This window comes from Lynx canadensis, chromosome D4, assembly GCF_007474595.2.
Source record: "Lynx canadensis isolate LIC74 chromosome D4, mLynCan4.pri.v2, whole genome shotgun sequence".
In the NCBI taxonomy this organism is placed as follows: domain Eukaryota; kingdom Metazoa; phylum Chordata; class Mammalia; order Carnivora; family Felidae; genus Lynx; species Lynx canadensis.
This window is the reverse complement of record NC_044315.2, coordinates 56,019,495-56,044,542: the sequence shown is the minus strand read 5'-3', so window position 1 is coordinate 56,044,542 and position 25,048 is coordinate 56,019,495. Positions and strand designations below refer to the sequence as shown.

The window sequence follows — 25,048 nt, the reverse complement described above, 5'->3', positions numbered from 1 at the left end:
GGGAGACACAGAATCGGAAACAGGCTCCAGGCTCTGAGCCATCAGCCCAGAGCCCAACACAGGGCTCGAACTCATGGACCGCGAGATCGTGACCTGGCTGAAGTCGGACGCTTAACCGACTGCGCCACCCAGGTGCCCCTAAGGTTTATTTATTTTGATGTCAGCACAGAGCCTGACGCAGAGCTCAAACTCATGAACCATAAGAGCATGACCTGAGTCGAAGTTGAATGCTTAACTGACTGAGCCACCCAGGTGTCCCCAAAGTGCCTGTGTTTTAATGGAAAACTCTGTAAGTCCCAGAGGAATGACCTCAAAGCCATATGAGATATTCTAAAGTAAAGTCTTCCCTCGGGCACTTCATCCTCAACACACCCCACATACAGGCAACTGCCAGGGCCATCTACCTTCTTAAGCCTCAATTTCCCCAGCTGTAAAAATGAGCAGCAAAATTAGGTCATTTTACAGTCCCTTCTAACTCTGACATATAAGATTTTAGCATCTTGAGCTTCGACAGCCTCCCATGCTGAGAGCACAGGGCTGGCCAGCTCTTGTTAGGAGGCAGCTAGTCTGTGGTTTGGCACCACTGCCCAGCCGGCATTTATTAAATCAGTGGGATGTGGTCCCTTCTGGCCTGGAAAGAGAACATTAAGCTCCAAAAACTTCCTGCAGCAGGCCTCCTTCAGAGAGTACTGCTCAGAGGGGTGAAGAACAAAACCATTCAGATCCTTGGCAGTGCTCCAAGATCCTGTTCACTAGTATTTTTGCCCTGTCTACATGGAAAGCCAGTGACTAAAAACATCTGGAAGCCTGTTAAAGACTTGGGTGACTTCTTTCTCCTTTCAGGGGTGGCTGTTCTTGACCTTGGTAATCCAAGTTGACCTTTGCCAATGCCCCTTTGCATCCAATCTTCTGCACTTCATTGGGCAACAACCCTTTAATAAAATCCACATGAATCCATCTGCTAACAGCTCCTGGAAGGGGTGTAGGATCTAACACCTGTCCTGCATTCCTTGAGCCCTAGTAGCTAGGGAGAACAGGGCTGAGACCCAACTCTTGCACCTCTGGGTCTTACAGTTGAATTGGAGAGAAAGGGAGCATGTAGGAAGAGAGAAACATAAATGATGAGAGCTTGCTAAAGGTGGAGAAGGCAGCTGCAGGCAAGGAGTGCACAGGTGTAGTGATGGGGCTGCTGGGTAGCGTAGCAGAGTCCCCCCGGCCTGAGCCTGCCTCTTGCCAGTGACTTCAGTCGTGCTGACAAGGCCCATGCTGACTCTGGGAGGCAGGACTGGGCTGAGAGGTTGGGGTCCACGTGCCACTGAACTGGTGGGCCAGTGTGGTCTGTCCCTCATCTCTCTCTTGTGACCTGGAATATGTCACAAATTCCTTGGGTCTCTATTTTAGGAAACATCTACTGAGCACCTACAACATATGTACCTGGTGCCAGGGAGAGGGTACATTTAGTGAGTAGAACAAACCCAATTCCTGTGCTCTGGTCCAACTCGCTTGTATTTCCTGTCCAACTACAGGTCACAAAGTCTCAGGAACGCTGGTCGGGTGGAGTTCCAGAGGCAGGAGAGTCACCCTGACTCCTCCCTTAGCTTCTCTGGGGTATGAGTGCATGGACACAGGATTCTCTCTGGCTAAGGTCAGAGCTCCATTTCACTTTAGCTTTCTCCCCACCAGGGCAAGAGTCCAAGAAATAAAGACAACAGGTTAGATGGGCAGATAAGCTCCCTGAAGTTTATTTGTAAATTACAAGGATGTACTTATTACACCTAGACTTTTTAACTCCTCGTTTGCCTTCCTTTCCACCCAGCTGAGATTTTTGTTTGCGTTCCTCTGAGAGTCCTCAGCTGATTTTACTAACCCATCTGCTCTTTGCTATGATGAGCCAAAGACCAACACAATCCTTTCCCGGAGTTGACAATGGTTCATCTTGAAAGGCCCTCAGGGATCCTACAGAGGTAAGTGACTGTGCTCTGGTCAGCTCATGAGGCTGTGGAGCAGAGAAACTGGTGTCCTTCTTGGAGCGCTGCCTTCATCTCTTTGAACTGAGCCAACTGGCAGGCCTCATCCAGCCCCAGCCAGCGGTAGGCTTGGTGCTCGTGGGAGAGGCGGATCTCCACATTGCAGTCCTTTACCTCCGCCAGCCAGTAGATGACTGTTTTAGGCTTCTCTCTGGCCACATAATTGAGCTCCCTCCTGAACCCCTCAATGATGGTCAGCTGGTCTGCTTCTATGCCTGCTTCCTCCTGAGTCTCCCGCAAGGCTGCTTCTAAGTCATTTTCTCCTGATTCCACATGGCCTGGTTAGGAAAAAAGAGGAAGAAATAATCTTCAACAAAGGTGGAATTTTCAGGTCAGATGATTTAAACATAGGGGGTCTTCGGTGACTTTTTAAATTTAAAAAAAAAATTTTTTAATGTTTATTTATTTTTGAGACAGAGCATGAACAGGGGAGGGGCAGAGAGAGAGGGAGACACAGAATCTGAAACAGGCTCCAGGCTCTGAACTGTCAGCACAGAGCCCGACGTGGGGCTCAAACCCACAAACTGTGAGATCATGACCCAAGCCAAAGTCGGATGCTTAACCGACTGAGCCACCCAGGTGTCCCTTCGGTGACTTTTTTAGATGTTGCTAGGCTAAAGGGGGTCTACAGATTGGCAACATCCTAACATGCCTAGGAATAGGGTACAGAACAGGTAGTGTCTGGGCAATTCCTCCTCCCCACCGTATCTTCTCTGCAGAGAGTTAAGACCATGGGTTTAACAAGTCTGATCTAGAAGACTGCTCTTCAGTGGTGAGAGAGATGGCCTTCCTCAGACCTCTGCTTTCTTATTCTTTGGAGCTCTCCTCATCTCAAGTTCTCAGGGAGACTTTTCCCTTGGAGACCTTAAATTGATTTTCCGAAGGAAGGGCAGTCTCTTCTTGGCAGGTGAGAGCTGGCTGAAGAGGGAGCACTTTGCCTACAATCCACAGTGAGGACTCAACACTGTCTTAGTTGGTCCCTGAAGTCCCAGGGCCAACAGGCTCCAAACCCTGCACTGCAGCACTGGCAGCTGTTTCCAAGTAGCTATCAAGGCTTTTCCAAATTGTTTTCATCTTTCTGAGCAAGGCCAGATTCCAGTTTCATAGGGAAAGTCCTGATGGGAACTTAGACTAAGGACAAGCTGAGAGCCAGTTCTAAGAAAATTTGCTGGCAAGACTCAAACCCAACCAGACAGCTGCCAAGAAACTGCTGTAGGAGAGCCTGAAGCTCTGCAGACTGGGAGCAGCCCTCAGTTTTGCCTCTAGGCCCTCCTTGCAAATTCTCAGCTTGCCCAGAGGGGCCAGGAAGGACAGGGAGGGGTCTGGCAGCCTCTGTCAACACATGGTTCCAGCAAGTTGCTGGGGGCCTCCTGGTTCAGGAGCTCATGGGGAACAGGAATTGTTAGCTGTTCCCTTCTTGGTTCAGAGACAAGGCGACCTCCTAGCCCTCCTCCTTCCCAGGGGCTCTCCCAGCAGTGCCCTGAGTCAGCCGTTGCTGCACAGCTCCCACAGAAAGCAACCAAGAGTCGGGGCTTAAAAAACCAATCTAGCTCATGGCTTCTGGGAATCTTCTCTCTATAGCACTTTATGTAGCTATGTGCACAAAGCCAGGTAGGTACTGCATTGGGGGAGGAAGGGGAGAGGGATGTTGGTGGTAAGAGGTGACCCTGATTCCCACCTGCCCTCAGAAGTGTGGGGAGTCTCTGAACACGCCCTTCCCAATAGTGTCTGTGCTGCATTCTACCCATGAGTGTTAACAGGGTGACTTCTTCAGGCCCAGGTGGGACAAAATTTGGAGAGTTCCTTTGAAATCTTTCAGTGAGAGGTACTATGCAGTATGACATTGGTGATCAGGAGACAAGTGTGAAGATTTCTATTCATAGAGTTTGTGACACTTTTGTCCCTCTCTTTCACCTTATTTCTCCTTAGTGAAATGCAAAAGTGCAAAGTTTATTTCCTGTTCCCATTTCCTTATTTTCCTCCAACCTGGATCCTTGTTCACCCCTCCCCCTGGCACTCCCCTTTAAAGTTCCTGCTCCCTTCTATCTGGAGGCTGTTCACTCTGGGCTCCTGACCTGTAACCCAGTAATGATTTGATCCCAAGGCCCCCAATTCCCAGCCCAGTGCCTTTTCTCCTACCCAGGCATTCACCACAGAGACTGACACTCCAGTGAATGTGAGTCACACACAGAAAACCGGTGCTGCTTCTGCCCTGGGATTCAATCACAAAGTTCTATTTCCAGCTCTGCTCTGGCCTGGCATGGAGACCATGTATGTAGAAAGGATCAAGGGCTCCTGCCCCCACCTCCCCTCCTGCTGCACAGTCACTGAAATATAAGCTTTGTGGAGGGCCTGGCAGGGTGGCTTTCTGAGCAACACTCAGCATTTTCCCGAGAGCCAGCCCCTCTGCCTTGCACCTTTGGGAGGAGTCCAGTGATGAATGCCATCTGATGCCTGCAGCAGTAGAAACTCAATCGCAGGGTTGTCCACCTTGGGAATGAGGCGTCTTCGGAAAATGATCAAGCCACACGCTCTGAGGGCCATGGTCTATCTGAGGACTTAAGGAAGAAGATGTGAGACCCTGGGAAGTTACACAAAACAGGAAGATCTACCCTGGGGGCAGCACTCTGGTGCTGGGGAATAGCACAGACCAGCTAACAGTGACCTCATCAGCTACAGAAAAAGGCAGCATACCGAAGACAAGATGGGAGAAACCAGGAATCAGAGGCTGATTTGTGTGTGATGGTAGGACCCTGGCCCCTACCCTGTCAGGGAAGCTCTATCTCAACTCCTCCAGGACTCCCTGTTAAGACACAGGGGCTGGGGCTGGTGTGTGTGCATTAAGAGACTGGAGGTCCTCAGAAGCAAACCCACTGAAACTGGAGAGATGCTGTGAATGGAAGAGATGAGGAACATTCTCATCAAACCCATGGTCCCATTTCCTTTCGGCCTCCAGCCTGAGTCTGTGGGGCAGAGACCCCAGCAATGTAGTTTCAGATGGCTTGAGGAGTCATTCAGGGAAGGTAGCTTGGGGTACTAAAAAGCTTTTTGTTATTGATATTTTTAGTCTTTTATCCAGGTTTTAGAATGTTACACGTTCATGTGGTTCATAATTCTAAGTACAAAAAGGCACACACAGTAGAAAATCTCTTTCCTACCCCATCAAAAGCAAGCTAGTATAATGGTCAAGAGTGTGAATCTGCAGCGTGAGTTCAAGTTTGACTTTACTACTTATTCACTGTGTGATTAGCTCCTAAGTCTCATTTTCCTCAGCTCTATCTAAGACAGGATAGTAACAGTTCTACCTCAGGGGCACCTGGGTGGCTCAGTCAGTTAAGCAGCAGACTTTGGCTCAGGTCATGACCTCATGGTTTGTAGGTTCGAGCCCTGGGTTGGGCTCTATGCTGAAAGCTCAGAACCTGGAGCCTGCTTCAGATTCTGTGTGTGTGTGTCTCTCTCTCTGCCCCTCCCCCATTCATGTTCTGTCTTTCAAAACTGAATAAACGTTAAAAAAAAAATTTAATAACAGTTCTACCTCAAGGGGTTGCTGTGAGGGTTGCTGTGACTTAACTTTTGCAAAGTGCTTTAGAACAGTGCCAGGCATGTAATAAGCATTCAAAAGATTTCAATATGCATAGGAAAATGTTTGGAAGGATACACATCATTAATAGTATTTCCTGGAGGATGAGATTATGGGGAGACTTTAATTTTCCAGTCCCTATATTTCTGTATTGTTTGGAAGTTTACAGAAAATATTTATTAATTTTATAACCAGCAATTCTGTGAAGACTACAATTTTTTAGCCTTTTCCATTTTAGTTACTTTTCTTTCCATTTCAGAAAAGAATGTCAACAACAAGAACAACAACAACAAAAGAGAGGAAGGGAGAAGAATAGAAATATCTGCAGAAGTGAAAAAACAACTCATCTGAAGGGGGACAGGTTATCAAGGTAACAAAATATATGGAAGATCACTTATGTAAGGCCTTTCTAAAGAAAATTTGTCATTTGTTCAGTCAACAATATTGAGTAGCTACCATGTACTAAGTACATGCTAGGCCTTTGCTCTCATGCAGTTTATATTCTAGTGGGAGAGACAGATTTTAATCAAATAATTAAGCAAACTAAAAAATAATTGCCAATAAGATATGTGCTACAAGGGAAAAATGTGTAATGGGTAACCTGACTTTGTCTGAGGGATCAAGGAAGGCTTCCTTGGAAGAAGGGATGTTTGAGTAGAGAAGTAAGGACGAGTGAAAGGTAAGTTGGCAATGGGAATGAAGAGAAGAAGTGTGTTCCAGGAGAAGTGGACAGCATGAATAAAGGTCCTGAGGTGGGATGGCAGAACGAAAAGAAAATCAGATATCTTAAATGCAGCAAAGGCCTGGGAGAGTGACCCAGGCAGGAAAAGACCCAAGTCAGCAGGGCCTCATCTGCAAGATTCCAGAGCCAAAGAAGGAGCTGGTATGTTGGACAGCAGAGCTGATGCAGAGAGCTGGAGCAGGAGGTGATGGCCTCCTCAGCCCCCTTGCTGGTACTCAATCAAGATAAGCCTGCATCTGTCAAAGGCACACAAATCAGACCCAAACTGAAACTCTTTCCAGGATAGTTCTCAGAACTGTCAACACATGGCTTACCAAAAAACCAAATCCACCCAACACTGTGATCTTTTCCAAATATTTCTAAACCTATAATGAATTTTTAAGAATTGGAAATAATTCAAGTGGGTTTTTTTAAGACTTAAAAAAAATTTTTTTTAATGTTTGTTTATTTTTGAGAGAGAAAGCATAAGTGGGCGAGGGGCAGACACACACACACACACACACACACACACACACACAGCATCCAAAGCAGGCTCCAGGCTATCAGCACAGAGCCTGACGTGGGGCTTGAACTCACAAGCCATGAGATCATGACCTGAGCTGAAGTTGGAGCTTAACCAACTGAGCCACCCAGGCACCCCTTAAGACTTTGTTTTTAAGTAATTTCTATACCCATTGTGGGGCTTGAACTTACAATCCTGAGATCGAGAGTTGCATGCTCTATTGATTGAGCCAGCTAAGTGCCCCTCAAATGGGGTTTCTGAAATGGTCTGTGCTCTCATATACTGTTGGTAGGAGAGAAAATTAGCATGTCCCCTTAGGAGGGCAATTTGGTAATAATTATCAAAGCATAAAATGCACATTCCCTTACACCTAGCAATTCCATTCTAGGCACTCTGACATACACAAATACATGTTTAAGATATACACATAAGGATGTTCATCACAACCTTGTTTGCAATATCAAAAAGGAAAAAAAGGCAGAAACAAATATCCATCAATATGGGAAGGTTAAATAAAGTATAGTATATCTGTACAATGGAATATTATGGAGCCTTTTTAAAAAACGAGGTAGAGCCAAATGTGCTGCTTTTAAGAGGATTTTCAGACAGGGACGAATGGGTGGCTCAGTTGGTTAAGCCTCCGACTCTTGATTTCAGCTCAGGTCATGATCTCATGGTTCCTGGGTTCGAGCCCTGCATTGGGCTCTGTACTCATATTGTGGAGCCTGCTTGGGATTCTCCTCTCTCTCTGCCCCTTCCCAACTCTCATCCTCATGAGCTCGCTCACTCTCTCTCTCAAAATAAACTAAAAAAAAAAAAATATTTTCGGACATATTAAGTGAAAAATGTATGATTCAGAATAGACTGTATAATGCTATCCCGTTTGAGTTTTAAAATTTACATGTAAACTGGTAGCAGGCTTTTTAAAACATTATGTTCTATTTCCCTGCTCTCCCTATTTATGCCAAAAAACCTTCCCCATTTTGGAAACCAGAAAGAAGCACCCTGTTGCCACCGTACTGGTGAACAGAGGTTTCAAATTAGTGGTTCCAGGCTTAGGCAGAAACAGGTACCAGATACCATGCCCTCCTATAAAGATGCTTATAAAGTAGTAGCAAGTTACTGGTGAAGGGCACCTTGCTCCTGTCTTGGGTTGAGTCCCATGGAATGAATGTTGGACCCCTAGATAAGCTTAGGGATCCAAGACTAGAGGGCAGTGCCCTGCCTTGGACAGAAGCCCCAGAGCATTGCTCTACATCACTGCCATCACCAATGCATCATGGGGAAAACAACACTGCCTGTATGGGGGGGGGGGCAAGACAGACAGGCCTGGTGTGGCCATGTGGAGACACTGGAAAGAGGGGGGCAGGCCAATATTTTCCCATGGGGAAGTGGCTTAGGGTAGTGACAAGGGCACACCTTAGAAAAATGTATCTTAGTGGACACCAATGTGTAAGGGTAACCACATCTAAGAACCAGACCAACCAATGGTTCATCTTAATGGGACCAGAAGAGCTAGGATCAGATGTTCACTTTCTACCTATCCTATTGACCTGTGGAGAGGACAGTTGTTCTACAAAGGCAAAGCTCCTATTTACCTTTTCAATTGCTTGGCTTGAGCCAGCTGTTCTCTAGAATTTCTCTCTCCTTCCCCATACATGCTTCCTACTCATGCTTTCAGAAGCAGCTCAGTGTCACTTCTTCTGTGAAGCCTTCTGGCTTCTAATCATTCCATCTTCTGGGCTTTTAACATGGTTTGAATAAACTTCTGTAGCGTTTGATCAGAGAAACAGAACACTATGAGGAAATTAAGGATTTAGTGTAGGGATTACATCTTGTGCAGTTATGGAAGTTGATGGAGAAATCCAAGCAACTCTGTCACCTCTGCATCTGGTGTTGTGCCTGAAGTCTCTATATGTAAGCAAGGCCAGCAGTTGGGAAGGAGAGCTGGATGTGAAGTGGAGGAGAGCAAGGAAAACTGGAACTTATGAAAACAAACCAGATCCTATGAAGACAAGTAGAACTCTTGAGGACAAATGAAACCTGTGACTTCTTTCACCATTTCCAAGCTCATGAACTTATAGGAGGAGCTGGAGCCCTTTGTCATAGAGCTGAATGGACATCTGGCCGAGCACTCGGAGTAACTGAAGGAGGACATTCAGCAGGAGTTGGGGAGCTGCCGGCCTGAGTGCTATATCCTGCACCAACAAGGTGAACCAGCAGATCAGTGTCAAAAGGTAAGTACTGCCACATGCTTGGTATCCTGCTCTGTCCTTCACAGTGTACTGTTGCTACTTCACTTAAGCTTTCCAAATCTCGCACAAAATTTTCTTGAGGTTGACCCTAACTTGGAACCATGTAGGAAGGGAATCCTGGGAAACACAGTTCCAGTTTAGCTAAGTGGACACAGAACAAAGCCACCACAAGCACAATACCTAGTCTGGTAAATCTCAGTCTGTACCTTTGGCAGGGAAGAGCCGGACTATGCACTCTGTTTCCTTGGGACCCAGCACAGCAGCTTTCAACAGATGTTCATTGACTCAACAGAACACTCTCCCCACATCCCACTCAAACAAATGCTCAGGGTATGTTCTGGGATTTTGGGAAACAGCCCAGTGTTTTCCTGAAGAGTGCCATTTACATAAAAATCAATGGAGCCATTGTTGTACATTTTCTGTTTTTCTGGAGACCATGAAGGGAAACTGTTCTGGGGTTTGAAAGTTGTCAGCTTATAGAGAAAGATACACACACACACACACACACACACACACACAAACACACACACACACCAGACTCCAAGTAGATTCAAACCTCAGGGGGTTAAAGAACACAGCATCCAATATGCAAATGTGCTTGCAGCCAGGATTGCAGAGATGAGAACTCCAAGCTGACAGCAGGCAATTCACACTTCAGAAAAGTGGCAAAGTGCCTTAGGTGGTTAAAAAAAACCTGAATAAAAAAATCCTCAATGTCATCAGAAGGTTCCAGAAGCTAAGGAAAAGTGTTCTTGCCTTTCTCTCTATATACATTTCCCTTACAGCTCAGGAGGTTCAGAACCTAGGTGCCAAAAAATAATTCACAGATAAATGGCTGTACTGATGTATTGTGTTCCAATGTTTTCATCAAATTAATCAGAGTGCTATTGCAAGCATAGCTCAACCCCAAACGCCCTCACAAATATACCTTTAGATACAGAAAGAGCTCCCCAAATCCTCAACTTGTTCCTTATAATCTTAAATCCCTTTAACAGAAATTGTTTCATGCCACCATGTTATCAATTAAGCATCTGCACTGTGCTAGCTATACTGTGCAAAGTTCTTTACGTATATCTTTTCTAATGCTTAAGACAAATATTCATGATAAGCACGACTGTCTCCAGTTTTGAATGAGGAAACTAAGACTCAAAAAGGTGAAAATGCTTGCCCAAAGGCATAGCCCAAAGGCAAGATTTGAATCCAAGTAAGTCTAACTCCAAAGTATATCTCCCTCCTTATACAGCTCTGCTTACCATGAAAGGTGAGGGCTTAGGGCACAAATGGCCTGGAGAGAGGACATGCAAATAATTTATAAAATTACTCCCAGTTCCAAAATGCCCAGTTTTTGATCTATATTCATATGGGGAATTTTTTTTTTAATTTTTTAATGCTTAGGGAGACACAGAATTTGAAGCAACTCCAGGCTCTGAGCTGTCAGCACAGAGCCCAATGCAGGGCTCGAACCCACGAACTGTGAGATCATGACCTGAGCTGAAGTGATGCTTAACCGACTGAGCCACACAGGCACCCCATACATTTTAAAGGTGCCCAGCTGGAATCCTTTCCATAGAATAGGTTTTAGTTGGGGGGCAGGGAGTAGAGATGAAGATCTTGGTGCCCAAGGATGACCTGGAGAGGTAAAGTGTAGCCTTAGGCCCCTACTTTGCCTTTCTATGAGTCCTCTGCTTTTTCTCTGGGAAGTAAGGACCTAAAACCACATGTTCAAAATACCCTTGAAGGGGTTGGGAATACCCTTAATGCTAGCCTTGAACAAGCACAAAAACACCTAACTTAGGCAGGGTGCTGGTATCCAGGAAAGTTGCCCGGGCCACTCCGCTGTGAGGAGGAAGGCCAGTTCTGCCTGCTTACAAGCAACTCTGACTGCTCGGCTTTTCCTCTCTTCCCATATCATAATGGTCTTTTCTGATTCTTCAACTCCCCTCCTCCCTTTCAAAGGATGGAATAGACATGAGATGCCCATCAGTGAATAAAGCTCTCTCTTTCTTGTGACAACAAGCAAGCAAGCAAGCAAGAAGCTCCCAACTACTGTGAATAAATTGAGACAAAGAAAATGTTCCCTTAATTGCACCTTTCCCTGGGCATCTGCCACTCTCTTTTCTCACAGAGACCAAGCTGCTGAGTCATCTTGCTATCTTTGCTATTTGGCTGAGGGCGAAAACAGGAAATTTCACCTGTAAAGGCATGAATATTGGCATCCAGGATGGGGCCAAAGTCAGACAAGGTTGGAACAAAAATCATTCCTAGTAAAGAGGATCTGTTAAGTGGCCTATTAGTGCCATCTGCTGTACAATTCTAGAAAGCAAACATGGAGAATTCTAATATTAGTGCCTGAAGGGATTTACTTACTCATCTAACATCTGTTGAGTATGTCCCACTTGACAAGCAGTATGACAGAATTGAAGAGTGGATATAGAGCTGAATATTATAAAGCCCCAGCTTTCTAAGGGTTCACAGCCTCGTGAAATCGGAAGGTAGACAAGTTGCCAGTGTGTTTTGTGCATCATTGGGGTATGTGTAAAATGGAAAGGAAGCAAAGAAGAGGGAGTGGTTATCTTTAGGTCAGAGACGCACCCCATAAGGATTCTGAAGGATGGCTAGGAATTCACCAGGCAGAATAAAGGTGGAGGCAAGGGGCATTCCAGGCAGAGAGGAGCGTGGGCAAAGACCCTCAAGCACAAAATGGCATTCCATTGATAAACAGCTTAGTTTATATTCTGTAGGCAATGAGAAGCCTTTGACTGATTTTAGGCAGGGTTGGTGATATGGTCAGATTGACATTTTACAAAGACATTCTGGCAGCAAGGAAGGTAGAGAATGAATTAGGATTGAAGGCAGGGAGATCAACGAGTTACAAGCTTGTCACCAATAGGCCAGGTGACAAATGATAGAGTTAAATTAAGGCAGAGACCCTGAAAAAGGAGAGGAAGGGATGAATTTGAGAAATATCTCGAAAAAAAAAAAAAACCAACAGTATTTGATGTTTCATTGTTCAAGGGAGAGAGGAGGAAAGAGAGATTGTTTGGTTTGGGTGACAGTGGAATAGGGAGTAGAATGTAAAATAATGATTTGCTTGGGACAAGATGAATTTGAAGTGCTATAGACTACCCACAAGGTAAATGAACAGATGGAATTGTGTTCAGTGATCTGATCACCTCATCCCACCTCTTCATTGCCCAAGGTGAAAATTTCTTATTGGAAAAAAATTTTGCTTCCACTATAGGTACCTCTGCAGGCCACCTCCTCCACTTGGGTAAGTCTGCCTGTGCATCTGATATTCAAAGCATTTTATCCTCTTTCAGTCAGAAACAACATGGAAAAGCATGGCTGGCTTTGCAGTGAGAAAGACCTAACTCCCTGGGGCGCCTGGGTGGCGCAGTCGGTTAAGCGTCCGACTTCAGCCGGGTCACGATCTCGCGGTCTGTGAGTTCGAGCCCCGCGTCAGGCTCTGGGCTGATGGCTCGGAGCCTGGAGCCTGTTTCCGATTCTGTGTCTCCCTCTCTCTCCGCCCCTCACCCGTTCATGCTCTGTCTCTCTCTGTCCCAAAAATAAATAAAAAATGTTGAAAAAAAAAATTAAAAAAAAAAAAAAAGACCTAACTCCCTAATTCAACAGTTGTACTACTTTAAGCAAAATACTTCCTTAAGCCTCACTTTCCTCATCTGTAAAATGAGGGTAACCTCTATTTTACATGGTTGTAGTAGGGTTAAAAATAATATATACATAAGATCAGACATATCAGAAGTACTGAATATATAGGAGTCATTTTTATCCCTGTTGTCATAAAAGGTCATCAGAAAGCTTCTGTATTATGATCTAATAGCATGCTCTTAGCTTCTATTGATAGCTGAATCAAGAAATGGCTTTTCATATTTCCAGCAAAACTGCTGGTGACCACGCTGTTCACTACACCATATATATTCCTTATGTATAAAGTACCACAAGATAAATTCCTTTCAACATAGGAACTGGGAAGAAATTCACTCTTTTGAAAAATGGTTTCCTTTTTTGTGTTATTTCTCTGACAAGTTTTGAACTAAATTGGGTGTTCGCAGTAAGTCTACTGGCCTTGTTGGCTAGTATATTTATTTGTTTCTATTATGAAGGTAAGAGGTACCATTTTGGGGGGGGGGTAGTTACTGCTTGTCAGGCATCGTGCCAAGTGCTTTACTTTCATCAATTCACTTAATTTCACAACAACCCTCTGAGCCTTTACCGTGATTTTTCAAGAGGAAAAAAAAAGGAAAGATATGTCTGGGTAGACTCAAAGGCAGGTCTGCCTGACTCCCAACAACCTTGCTCTTAACCTTGACTCTGTATTACAGTTTTACATTTGGCTATATGATTGCAGTCAGTTTAGTAAAACCTTAGTTTGCAAGCATAATTCGTTCTGGAAACATGCCTATACTCCACAGCACTTGTATATCAAAGCAAATTTCAAGAACCATTGGCTCAGTTGTGATCATGTGACATTTGGCGTCAGGTACTACTTACATCGCAAGACATTGTCCATTTACCAAGTTAAAATTTATTAGAAACGTTTGCTTCTCTTACAGAACACTCCAAGGTTTTCTTGTGTGTATGTGCATACATATATGTATATGTGTGTGTGTATATATATATATATATATATATATATATGTATATATATATTTTAAGACATATAATAACAAATACATAGGGCCCAAATCAGACCACAACAAAGAACAAGGAAGTTATGTTTTAGGTGGTGGGACTCTCCTGCGATTTTCTTTCTTTACTTCTGCTATAATTGCCACGATATTATTCATTCAATAGATGAAACATATTAGAAAATATAAAATCTCTTCTGGAAAGCAGGCAGGGTTTAAAGGGCAACAACAAAGTGAAACTGAGGCCGAGGGAGGGGAAGGTATGGCGTTCTTGCCGTAGGGCCCTACATGTGAACTCTGGGATTCCGATGCCCCACCCCATCGTCACCTGCGTGCGGGCCAGCAAGGCTCAGAGCCATTGAACCCTCCCCTCTTCCTGAGCACAGAGGAAAACTGAGGTGCTGCGAGCTGCGGAGGGGGTGGAGTTGGTTGGGGGGAGGTCTGGCCTGCCCACGCCTCACTGCCAGCCTGGGGGAGAGCGCGTCCACCTTTGACGGTGCACCGACGGGAAGCTATTCAGCGGCAGATTCTCATCGGTCAAACCTCAGTACCTTAGCACAGAATTCAACACAGAGGCCGTTCCTTAAGACTACTCACCCAAGGCCGAGGGAGGCAGGAGGCGGGCCTTGAACGGAAAGGGGGAGTACGCCGACCAATCCGGAGGGTTCGGTTGCGCTTAGAGCGACCAACAGTATAGGGAGAAGTCTCCTCCACCCGCCTCAAAAATGCCTTTCTTTCACTTAGAACATCGCGAGATCTTCACTCAAGCTGTATGGTTGGTTCAAAGACGCAAAGTGAGGGTTACGCCCACTGCTTCCTCCGTTCACTGATTGGCCTTCTAGAGGAAAAGGATCTAACGTCAACGAGTTCCGCGAATGCCCATTGGTAGATGGTGCGGCCCTGTCGGCGCGCGGGCGCCGGCGCGGGCGTTCGAACGCGGGGTTGGCGGCGTTACCATGGCGATGCGGCCTGGCCTGAGCAGCAAAAGCCGGTGAGTTGACAGCACCCCGCCAGCTTTCGGGCTCTTTCCTGTCGGTGTTGTCTTCTGTCCTCAGACAGGGTTGACCGAGGGGGAACTTGGAAGTCTCTGAGGTGAGAAATGGTGGGGGGACGACCGGGGAGGCGAGGGGTAGGCCTCTGCCCCCCGGAGGATGGCACTCAGGACGCCCGCTGAACGCGTGAGGAGGCGGCGGTTGCAAGGAAACTGGGATTTGGCCTCTCATGGTTGTTTGAACGCTCACCTGCTCTTTTCTTGATCCCAAAATCTCCGCCTTTTTTTTTCTGTGACTATCTCGAGCGCTACTTCTCCCATGAAGCCTTGTCTGAGTCTCGAAATCTTGCCTTTGAACCTGTAGCCCTAACTGGAACCTTTCTTAGAAGGCACTTGTATTAGGCGTTGGGTTATTTGTGTATTTCCGTGAACCTCATTCTCCTCCTTCCTCCCATTTAGAGTTCTTTGAGGCAGAACAAGCATCTTTCATTCACAATGTCTTACACACAGTAGAGTTTTCAGGAATTATTTGTTGAGTTGAATTTAATTCACCACAAATAGATTGGATTCCCCTCTGTGCCTTGTGCCGTTTTCCCTCGCGTTTGGAGGTTATTTTCTATTTTTACGAGAGTAGAGGGAGTGCACCCTAATTCACATTAGAAGGACCTGAAAGTCCACGTTGGCCTTTCCACTGTTTGTGAAAGGGAACATCTTTTTTTTTTTTTTTTTTTTGAATTCTTGCTACAACTCTGGCACTGTGGCTTTTAGTCTTGTTCTCCCAATGCTTTTATTAAACTCCTTGTGAGTCTTTGCTTAAAACAAATTACTGTATGCCAAGAGTGTCTCAGTTTCTTAGTGACCTGCAGCTATTGTCACATTTTAAGAGTGCTTTGGAAACTGTTTTAAAGCATTTTCTCCTTTGTATTTTACTTGTAGTGAGAGACTACATGTAAACTACATGTAATGAGAGACTATGCTTCAGGTGCATATAACAGCTGCTCTTGTAGCTATCCAATCATCAGGTGGCCATGATAGAATTGCTTTACCAAGACTGTTGTTTGGGGGCACCTGGGTGGCTCAGTCGGTTAAGCATTTGACTCTTGGTTTCGACTCAGGTTGTAATCTTTGAGTTTGTGGGATTGAGTCCCGCATCAGGGCTCTGTGCCAACAGCACAGAGCCTATTTGGGGTTCTTTTTCTCCCTCTCTCTCTGTCCTTCCCCTGCTTACACTCTCTCTCTCAAAATAAATAAAGGTTAAAAAAAAAAAAAAGACCGTTGTTTTGTCGACTCCTAAGACTATAATATTGCCAATCCGGATTGTTGATGATTCTCATGTCAAATTCATAGCTCAGTGATGGTTTTAATAAAAAGATTGAAAAAGTCAGGTATAGTAACAGTGCTATTATTATCCTCTTATAAAAGTTTGAACACAACTGTATAGCTAAATTGCAGATCTGTGACATGTAATGGAAACCAAACAGGGGATTCAGGGTTTGGCGTTGGCTCTGTCTCTACTCACTGTAGCTGGTTTTACAAGCCAGTTACCCCTTTCAGTTAGCCCTACTAATTCAAAAAGTGTTGAATTAGTAGAGCCACAGGGATTCTAGTCTATCAAGTTAGTCAAGCAGCTGTTTGTTTTTTAATTCCAGTATAGTTAACATTGTTATATTAGTTTCAGGTGTACAGTATATAATTCAATAATACTGTACATTACTCAGTGCTCATCATAAGTGTACTCTTTTTTATAAAGAGTTTATTCTTTAAAAATGTATGTTTATTTTGAGCGAGAGTAAGCGTGAACGGGGGAGAGACAGAGAGAGAGGGAGGGGGGAGAATCCCAAGCAGGCTCCATGCTCCAGTGCCGAGCCTCATGTGGGGCTCAATCCCTGGACTGTGAGATCATGACCTAAACTGAAATGAAGTGAGCCACCCAGGTGCCCCTGTGGTAAGTTATTCTTAATCCCCTTCACCTATTTCCCCCATCTCCCCACCTACTTCCCCTCTGGTAACCATCAGTTCTCTATAGTTAAGAATCTGTTTTTTTGGTTTGTTGCTTTTTTTTTTCTTTGTTGATTTGTTTTGTTTCTTAAATTCCACATATGGGTGAAGTCATATGGTATTTCTCTTTCTCTGATTGACTTATTTCACTTAGCTTTTTATCCTCGGGATCCATCCATGTTGCTTCAGATGGCAAGATTTCTTTTTCTTTATCAGTTCTAGTAGTTCTTTATTTTTAATTTTTTTTAATGTTTATTTATTTTTGCGAGAGAGAGCATGAGCAGGGAAGGGACAGAGAGAGAGGGAAACACAGAATCTGAAGCAGGCTACAGGCTCTGAGCTGTCAGCACAGAGCCTGACATGAGGCTCAACACAGCGTTCAAACCATGAGATCATGGCCCGAGCTGAAGTTGGACGCTCAACTGATGGAGCCACCCAGATGCCCCAAGTTTTCATTCTTTTCGATGGCTAATATTTCATTATATATATGTGTGTATGTGTGTGCCACATCTTCTTTATCTGTTCATCTGTCATGGACACTTGGGCTGCTTGACTACTGTAAATGATGCTGCAATAATAAAAAAATGCTGCAATAAGTAATGTTGCAGTAAACCTAGGGGTGCATATGTATTTTTGAATTAGTGTTTTCATATTTTTTGGGTAAGTACCCAGTAGTAGAAATACTGGATCATATGGTAATTCTTTTTAATGTTTTGAAGAAGCTTCATAATCTTTTTCACTGTAGTTGTACCGGTTTGCATTCCTACCAACAGTGCACAAGGATTCCTTTTACTCCACATCTTTGCCAACACTTGTTTCTTGTGTTTTTGATTTTAACCATTCTAACAGATGTGAGGGGATAGCTCATTGTGATTTTGATTTGCATTTCCCTGATGATCAGTGATGTTGAGCATCTTTTCATGTGTCTGTTGGCCATCTGTATGTCTTCTTTGGAGAAATGTCTGTTGTTGTCTAAAAGCAATTGGTTATTTTTTGAAAAAATTTTTAATGTTTATTTATTTTTGAGAGAGACAGAGGGGGAGACACAGAATCTGAAGCAGGCTCCAGGCTCTGAGCTGTCAGCACAGAGCCCAATGTAGGTCTTGAACCCACAAATTGTGAGATCATGACCTGAGTCGAAGTAGGACACTTAACTGACTGAGCCACCCAGGTGCTCCAAGCAATTGGTTGTTGATATCAGGTAAACATCACATGTTCAGTCTTCCAAGGACTATACAGCTGAAACTGATAGCTGCCATTTATTGAGCATTTACCCTGTGCAAAGCACTATAGCAAGGGCTTTATATAAATATTACATTTTTCTTAGCATAGTACATCAATGTACTGCCCACAGAGCATTTCAGTAAAAGCTTTTGGTTTATGTTGTTAATGTAAATCTTTAGTTATTATATGTTCTAGTGCATGTCCTTGGAGCAAACTAGGGCATGATCCTCTCATCTTCCAGTTTAGGAGAAATAGTTTCTTTGGGCTGCCATTTTATTGTTTGTAAAGTAAGGGGTTGAAGTCTTCTCAGTCCCTTACAGATTAATTCATCAATTAATCCAGTTTCTTGTACTGGCTCAGCAAACCTGTTCATAATTTGTACAGAAAAAATCCTCAACAAATTTTGTTAAATGAGCAATAGAGTTCCACTTATACTATGAGTGTTGTGGTCATTGTATACTTCCCCAGTTAATGTCTCAAGGATTTTGATGTTCATATCTTATTGAACAAGAAGACTTTTCCATAGGCATAAACTAATAATAGGTAAATAGGTACCATTTGTATTGGAAAAATGGCATTTTCTACCTATGTGTCTTTTCCTGTGTAGGAAAAACCTCATTTCTTTCCCTCCTGTCTGTCTCCTTTACCACTCATAGAAGACTTCACTTCTGACACTTCTGGCTAAATGTGTGGGGACTTTTCCCCCACCAAGCAATTCTTTGTGACACCAGCTGGGTATCCTATAATTTAAATCAATCTAACTCTACCTATTTGGAGATAGTATCCGATCCCACAAGTTAAGGGCTCAGTCTGACACCCCACTTCAGATGCCAACTGTTAAGTAGTAGGTCCCCAGGTTACCTACAACTTCTGTCAGATTTGGCTACAAATCAGAAGTTCCCATGACCCCTTCCATGGACTCAATTTGCTAGAATGGCTCACAGAACTGAGGGTAACACTTAAGTTTACCAGTTGGGGGCACCTGGGTGGCTCAGTGGGTTAAGCATCCAACTCTTGATTTCTGCTCAGGTCACGATCTCACGGTTTGTTGGGTTGGGAGCCCCATATTGGGCTCTCCACTGACAGTGTGGAGCTTGCTTGGGATTCATTCTCTCTCTCTCTCTCTCTCTCTCTCTTAAAATAAATAAAAATAAACTTCAAAAAAAAAGTTTATCAGTTTATTAAAGGTTATGATAAAGGTTGTAGATGAACAGCCGGAAGAAGAGATACATAAGACAATGTCTGTGAAGGTCTTGAGCATAGGAGCTTCTGTGCCTATGGAGTTGGGGTGTGTCACCCTCCTGGTGTGAATGTGTTCACCAACCTGAAAACCTACTGAACTCCATACTTTTGGTATATTTATGAAAACTTTGTCAAGCTTATGGCTTGATTTTTTTGGTGGCCAACCCCCACCCAGAGTTGCATCATTAGAACAAAAGATATTCCTAATGCTCTTATCATTTAGGAATTTACCAGGGTCTTAGGAGTTCTGTGCCAGGAACCATGGGCAGAGACCAATATATACTTTATATTATCTGGGTGAAAGATACTAGGACCAAACCACCAAGGCTGTGGTGGTTGGAATGAGGATAGAGGGGGAAAATTTGACAAATATTTACTCTATTAAATTGGCTGGACCTGTTGATTAGATTTGGGATTAAAGGAGAGGAAAGGAATCTAGGATGCTTCCCAGTTTAGCTCTGAGTCACTGGTTCATGATACTGTCACTCACGTACTCCCACCCCCCTCACCAAAGAAGAGAAAGGTGGAGGGGCAGTTTTGTGGGGAGGTCATGAGTTGATTATTGACAAATAGTTCAGATGCTTAATTATGGAAACATTTTGATAATGATCCCTGAATGTTTTTGCTGCAACTAAAGTTACACTGGAATTCTAGAAGTATCACTTAATAATGCTGTACAGTATTCAGGCCAAGAAAACTCTAGGTGTTTCATCAGCAATGAGGAGCAGTCTTTTAAGTTAGTTACCTTCTTGTGTTGAGATTTGATTGGTTAAAACTAGTGGCATGGAATTGCATAGCCAACATATGGAATAAATCCATATAGTTGTTTTTAATGATCTTTGCCTTGGTTCCTTCATTTTAAAAAAGGAAGATAGTGATAATTGCCACTTATCACAAAAAGTCTTGGAAGAATCAGGTAGCACAATTAATTACATATTAATAATTTAGATCCCAGTGAATGGAATTATTGTTTGAATTTTTCTTTGCTTTCTCAGCATCATTCCTTTAGAAATAATTCCTGGTGCCAACGTGGCAACAGTTCCCAAAAGGATGTAGCCTTGGGTAACAGTCTATATCATCTTAGTAATTTATAAAAAACTGATTTAATAATTATTTTTCCAGTGAAACACATGAAGATATATTTTGTCAAAAGTATTTTATAACTGCAAAATGGCAAAAATCTGCAAATGACAACTTACAATTGGATTAGACCAGGATTTTAAAATTAAAGCCCTGATTTTAAACCCAGCATTGGCTGGGAATTCTTTAAAAATTAAGCCTCTAGGGGCATCTAGGTGGCTCGGTTGAGTGTGCCAACTTCAGCTCAAGTCGTGATCTTGCAGTTCGTGAGTTTGAGCCCCACATCGGGCTCACTGCTGTCAGCCTGTCAGCACAGAGCCTGCTTTGGATCCTCTGTCCCCATCTCTCTGCCCCTTCCCCACTTGCCTTCTCCCAAAAATAAATAAATACTAAAAATTAAGCCTCTATATTTAGAATAACACTTCTACTGTTTTAAGATAACTGGGTTCAACAATTTTGTTATGTTTATTTTTAGGTGATTATTCCCATGCTTTTCACCAAACTTAGAAACTTAAGCTCATAGTGGGGCTTTTGAAAGGAATTGCAGTAATTGCAAAGTATTGGCTATCTAATCATAAACTTGAAATTTATCTTTTTCCAGTGAAAACAGAATCTCTCAAAAACTGCTTTTGGGTATAACTCACATAATTCGTATCCTAAAATCCACCTCTATCTAGCCTTAAGAATTCTATTAAGTGTCATATATTCTCATTCCTTTGCAGCTGTTGTTTTGAGCAGTTGTTTAGTAACACTTGTCTTCTGTTGAGATCACTAGTCTATAGATAGAATAATCCCTAGAGTTTGAAATAACTAACTCCCTTGTTGAGGGAAAAGTGTATACTATATCATCCACCTCTTAATCTTCCAGTGATAATACTGAATTTCTTATGTTCTTAATTAAGGAACTTATGCCTAACATGGAGTATGGAAACATTTTAATGAAAATTGTTTGAGAATACTGGGTTTGTATTGTATACTTAATGGTACGGTGGACCCAGTGACCTTGTTAGCGGTCCCTTAAAAAGTGATCATTGTTAGTGTGTCCTAGAGCTAGATAGGTTGGCGGTTTAGTATGTGAACATAATAAAAGCCGTTGAATTCACTTTAAGTGGATGGGTTGTATGCTGTGTGAATTAGATCTCAGTAAAGCTGTTTTATATATTTTTAAAAGTGGTCATTGTCACAATTTTAGGGGAACTTAGATGAAGAAATATTTCTTGGCAATCAGAAGCTATTTTAGTTCTTTTATTTTCATACTACTTCTATAATAATTAGAGTATATAATATGCTCTAATGCCTACTGACCTTCTGATGTAGTTCCCTTACTTTCAGAAACAGCATATTCATTTAAAACATACACAATTGAGTATGTAGAGAGGGGAAAACAGATGTTTAAAGAGGCCATGGTGGTTTAGCCTATGAAAGCTGTGTGATCATTGGAGAAGTCAATTATTCAGAGCTAGCTTTAGTTCCCACATAAAATGAAGATGTTGGACCACATCCTAGCTCTCAAACGCCCACAGGGCTAACCAGTTAATGTAAATGAATAAAGTTGTTTGGTTGGCATAAAGGAACCAGAAGCAGAGAGACTATGGTGTATAGGATAGTATATGCTCTTCTGATGTTTATTTTTGTTTGTTTATTTATTAGAAAGTATGTGAGCTGTATATGCTCTTCTAAAGAGAGCAGCACAACTCCGTTTTGGTCTGTTATTGCCTTATTTTATTGTAGGCTCAATGTAACTATCTTTTGATTCTCGAGAAAAACAAACTGGATTTTTAATTGCTCTTGATTTTTAAATAGTGAAACGAATCCTAAAAAAGTTTTAAACACTATGCAAGCCAAACTGCAAGGTATGAAGGATGAAGGAATCCTTCATAGGCCAAATGTTCTAGATTATATCAGCTGTTGACTAAATGACCTCTTTTGACTTGGCTAGCCATGGGACTCCCCCCCCCCTTTTTTTTTTTAAATCTTATAGAAATGCAGTGTGGTGCATACCAAAGAATATGTGTGAAACATATATGTAGGTTATAAAGTATAATACAAAATGAATAAAATTCCTAGACCTGACACATCATCTCCCTTTGTTCTCTTCCTGTTCCACATTTCCCTGCTCACTCCTCTGAGGTAACCACTATTCTACATTTTGGGATTAGATGCCTAAATAATACATTGGACTTGCCTGGTTTTGCTCGAGCCTTAAAAACAACATAGTTTTCTAGGATTTGCTTTTCAAGTGATGTTTCTGGGTTTTGTTAAATTGAGTGTAGTTATAGTTTGTTCTTTTATCACTATTGTATAATATTCCATTGTGTGAATGTATCCACATTTATTTAGTCTCCAGCCAGTAAACATTCAGGTTATTTTCAGCTTTTGGTTCTTGTGAAGAGTGCTGCTATGCACATATTTCTATGTGCCTCCTGAAGCATGTGCAGAAGTTTCGTAGGGTATATACCGAGGAGATGAGTTGCTTGGTTGTATAATATATGAAGACTCAACTTCATAAGATAATGTCAAACTGTTTTTCAGCATAACTGACTTAGCCCCATGATTCTTGACTCTGAAAGTTCTCCATAGCTTTGCCTTCTCTAATTTATTGTATTCTCTTCTTCCACATTTTTTTTTTCTCTTGGTGAAGATGACCTGCTTCACTGCCCCCCTATTTTCTTTTTCTCAAGAACTGTATGTTCTCTGCCATTTCACTTCATTAAGAACATTTTCTGTAATAGAAAGATAAAAAAGGACTGGGATGCCTGGGTGGCTCAGTCAGTTGAGTTGTCTGACTTTGGCTCAGGTCATGAGCTCATGGTTCTTGAGTTTGAGCCCCACGTTGGGGTCTGTGCTGACAGCTCAGACCCTGGAGCCTGCTTTGGATTCTGTGTCTCCCTCTCTCTCTGCCCTTCCTTCACTCGTGCTCTGTCTCTCTCTCTGAAAAATAAATAAACATTAAAAAAAATTTTTTAAAGGACTTTAATAGAATAGAATGATATTTGAAAATATTATCTTTTCATATTTCATATGTGTAACTTGCTAAAGGAGCCTTTTTAAAAGTTTTTCCATACAGAAATATTTACTGATAATTTAATGGTCATTCAGGCACCTGGGTGGCCCAGTTAAGTGTCTGACTCCTGGTTTCCACTCAGGTCAAGGTTTCACTGTTCAGGGAATCGAGACCCGTGTCGGGCTCTGTGTTGACAGCATGAAGCCTGCTTGGGATTCTCTGCCTTTCTCACTCTCTGTCTCCCTCAGAAGAAATAAATAAACGTTAAAAAAAATTTAATGGTCATTTAAAGAACTTTGTAAATTATGTTTGTCAGGTTCGGTATAGGATTACATTTAAGTTCTGTTTACTGTGGCTGTGTTTTTTTAACTGCCTCACAAATGATCTGGATATTTCTGGCACTTATGAGCTCTTAGTTGTTTCAGGAGTTGCTCAGCATAAATAATTTGAAATTTTATTGTTGGGGAGTTTTTTTTTTTTAATTTGGGAACATGAATTTTTCTGTAATCAATTTGAATACTTTTCTTTTAAAAAGGCTGTGAACACACAAATGTTTTCAGCTATTGTAAAAGCTACCCAAAGCCACATTTTATTTTCCTCTTCACCGTATTTTTTTGGTTTGTTGATTTAGTTATTTTGAGAGAGAGAGAGAGACAGAGAGAGAGAGAGCAAAAGGGAAGAGGGGTAGAAGGAGAGGAGGGAGAGCAAGAGAGTCCTAAGCAGGTTCCACACTGTCAGCACTGAGCCTGACACAGGACTCATCCAACTAACTGTGAGATGGTGACAGCCAAAATCAAGGGTCAGACGCTTAACCAACTGAGTCACCCAGGCACCCCTTCACTGTATTTTTTATAATAGAAATAAATCATTAATTATTATTATTTAATCATTATAAAAAAGTATTATTTGATACTATGAAGTCCATGTACAAGTGAGTCAGGCTTTTTTTCTTTTTCTAAACAGGCAGGTTTATTTTATTTAAAATAAATATGGATAGAGTTCCTAAACATCTTAACGAAATGAGGTAGGTTTTGGTTTATCCATTATTAAGCTTATATTGAGTTACTTTTTTTTTTTTTAATATATTTTGTTTTTAAATAATCTCTACACCCACATGGGGCTCAAACTTACAAAGTTACAACCCAGAGCTCAAGAGTCACATGTTCTATTGACTGAGCTAGTCAAGTGCTGCTGTAATTACTTTTTAAAAACTATGGCCACCACACCCACCTAGAACGTGTTCCTTATGCCCTTCTTTTTTGTTTTTAATTTTTAAAAATGTTTTATTTATTTCTGAGAGAGTGCGAGCAGGGGAGGGTCAGAGAGAGGGGGACAGAGGATCTTAGCAGGGTCTGCACTGACAGCACTGATCGTGATGCAGGGCTCAAATTCTCCAGCTTTGAGATCATGACCTGAGCTGCAGTTGGATGCACAACTGACTGAGCCCACCCAGGCACCCCTCCTTATGCCTTTTTCATTTATCCAAGTAAAGCTCTGAGATTTTTGTTCTCTGCTTGAAGAGTCTAAAAAAGTGTTCAGCATGTGCATTTTTTTTTTCAAAGTAGACTTTATGCCCACTGTGGGGCTTGAACTCAGGACCCTGAGATTGAGAGTCACATGCTGTACCAACTGAGCCAGCCAGGCACCCCCAGCATGTGCATTCTTGGCAACTCTTAACCACAGCTCACATTTTTTAAAATTTAATTTAGTTTTATTTTTAAGTAAACTCTCTACCCAACATGGGGCTTTAACTC

At 42.6% G+C, this 25,048-nt stretch overlaps 1 protein-coding gene across 1 annotated transcript; it reads right to left on the bottom strand.

Annotated features, from left to right (window-relative positions):
• Positions 1 to 1,713: 1,713 nt before the first annotated feature.
• NUDT2 (nudix hydrolase 2) lies at positions 1,714 to 14,464 on the bottom strand. Its single transcript, XM_030294413.1, has 3 exons — positions 14,353 to 14,464; positions 4,445 to 4,585; positions 1,714 to 2,305 (listed from the first exon to the last, which is right to left on the bottom strand). Exons 2-3 carry the CDS (start codon positions 4,569 to 4,571, stop codon positions 1,989 to 1,991), a joined length of 444 nt encoding a protein of 147 aa, XP_030150273.1. The 5' UTR covers positions 4,572 to 4,585; positions 14,353 to 14,464; the 3' UTR covers positions 1,714 to 1,988.
• Positions 14,465 to 25,048: the final 10,584 nt, after the last annotated feature.

Bases quoted from the DNA above. Each gene is read 5' to 3' on its own strand.
- NUDT2 (XM_030294413.1), bottom strand. From the start codon at position 4,571: ATGGCCCTCAGAGCGTGTGGCTTGATCATTTTCCGAAGACGCCTCATT. The intron at 2,306-4,444 runs GTGCAAGGCAGA...TTTCCTAACCAG, and splicing joins TCACTGGACTCCTCCCAAAG to GCCATGTGGAATCAGGAGAA.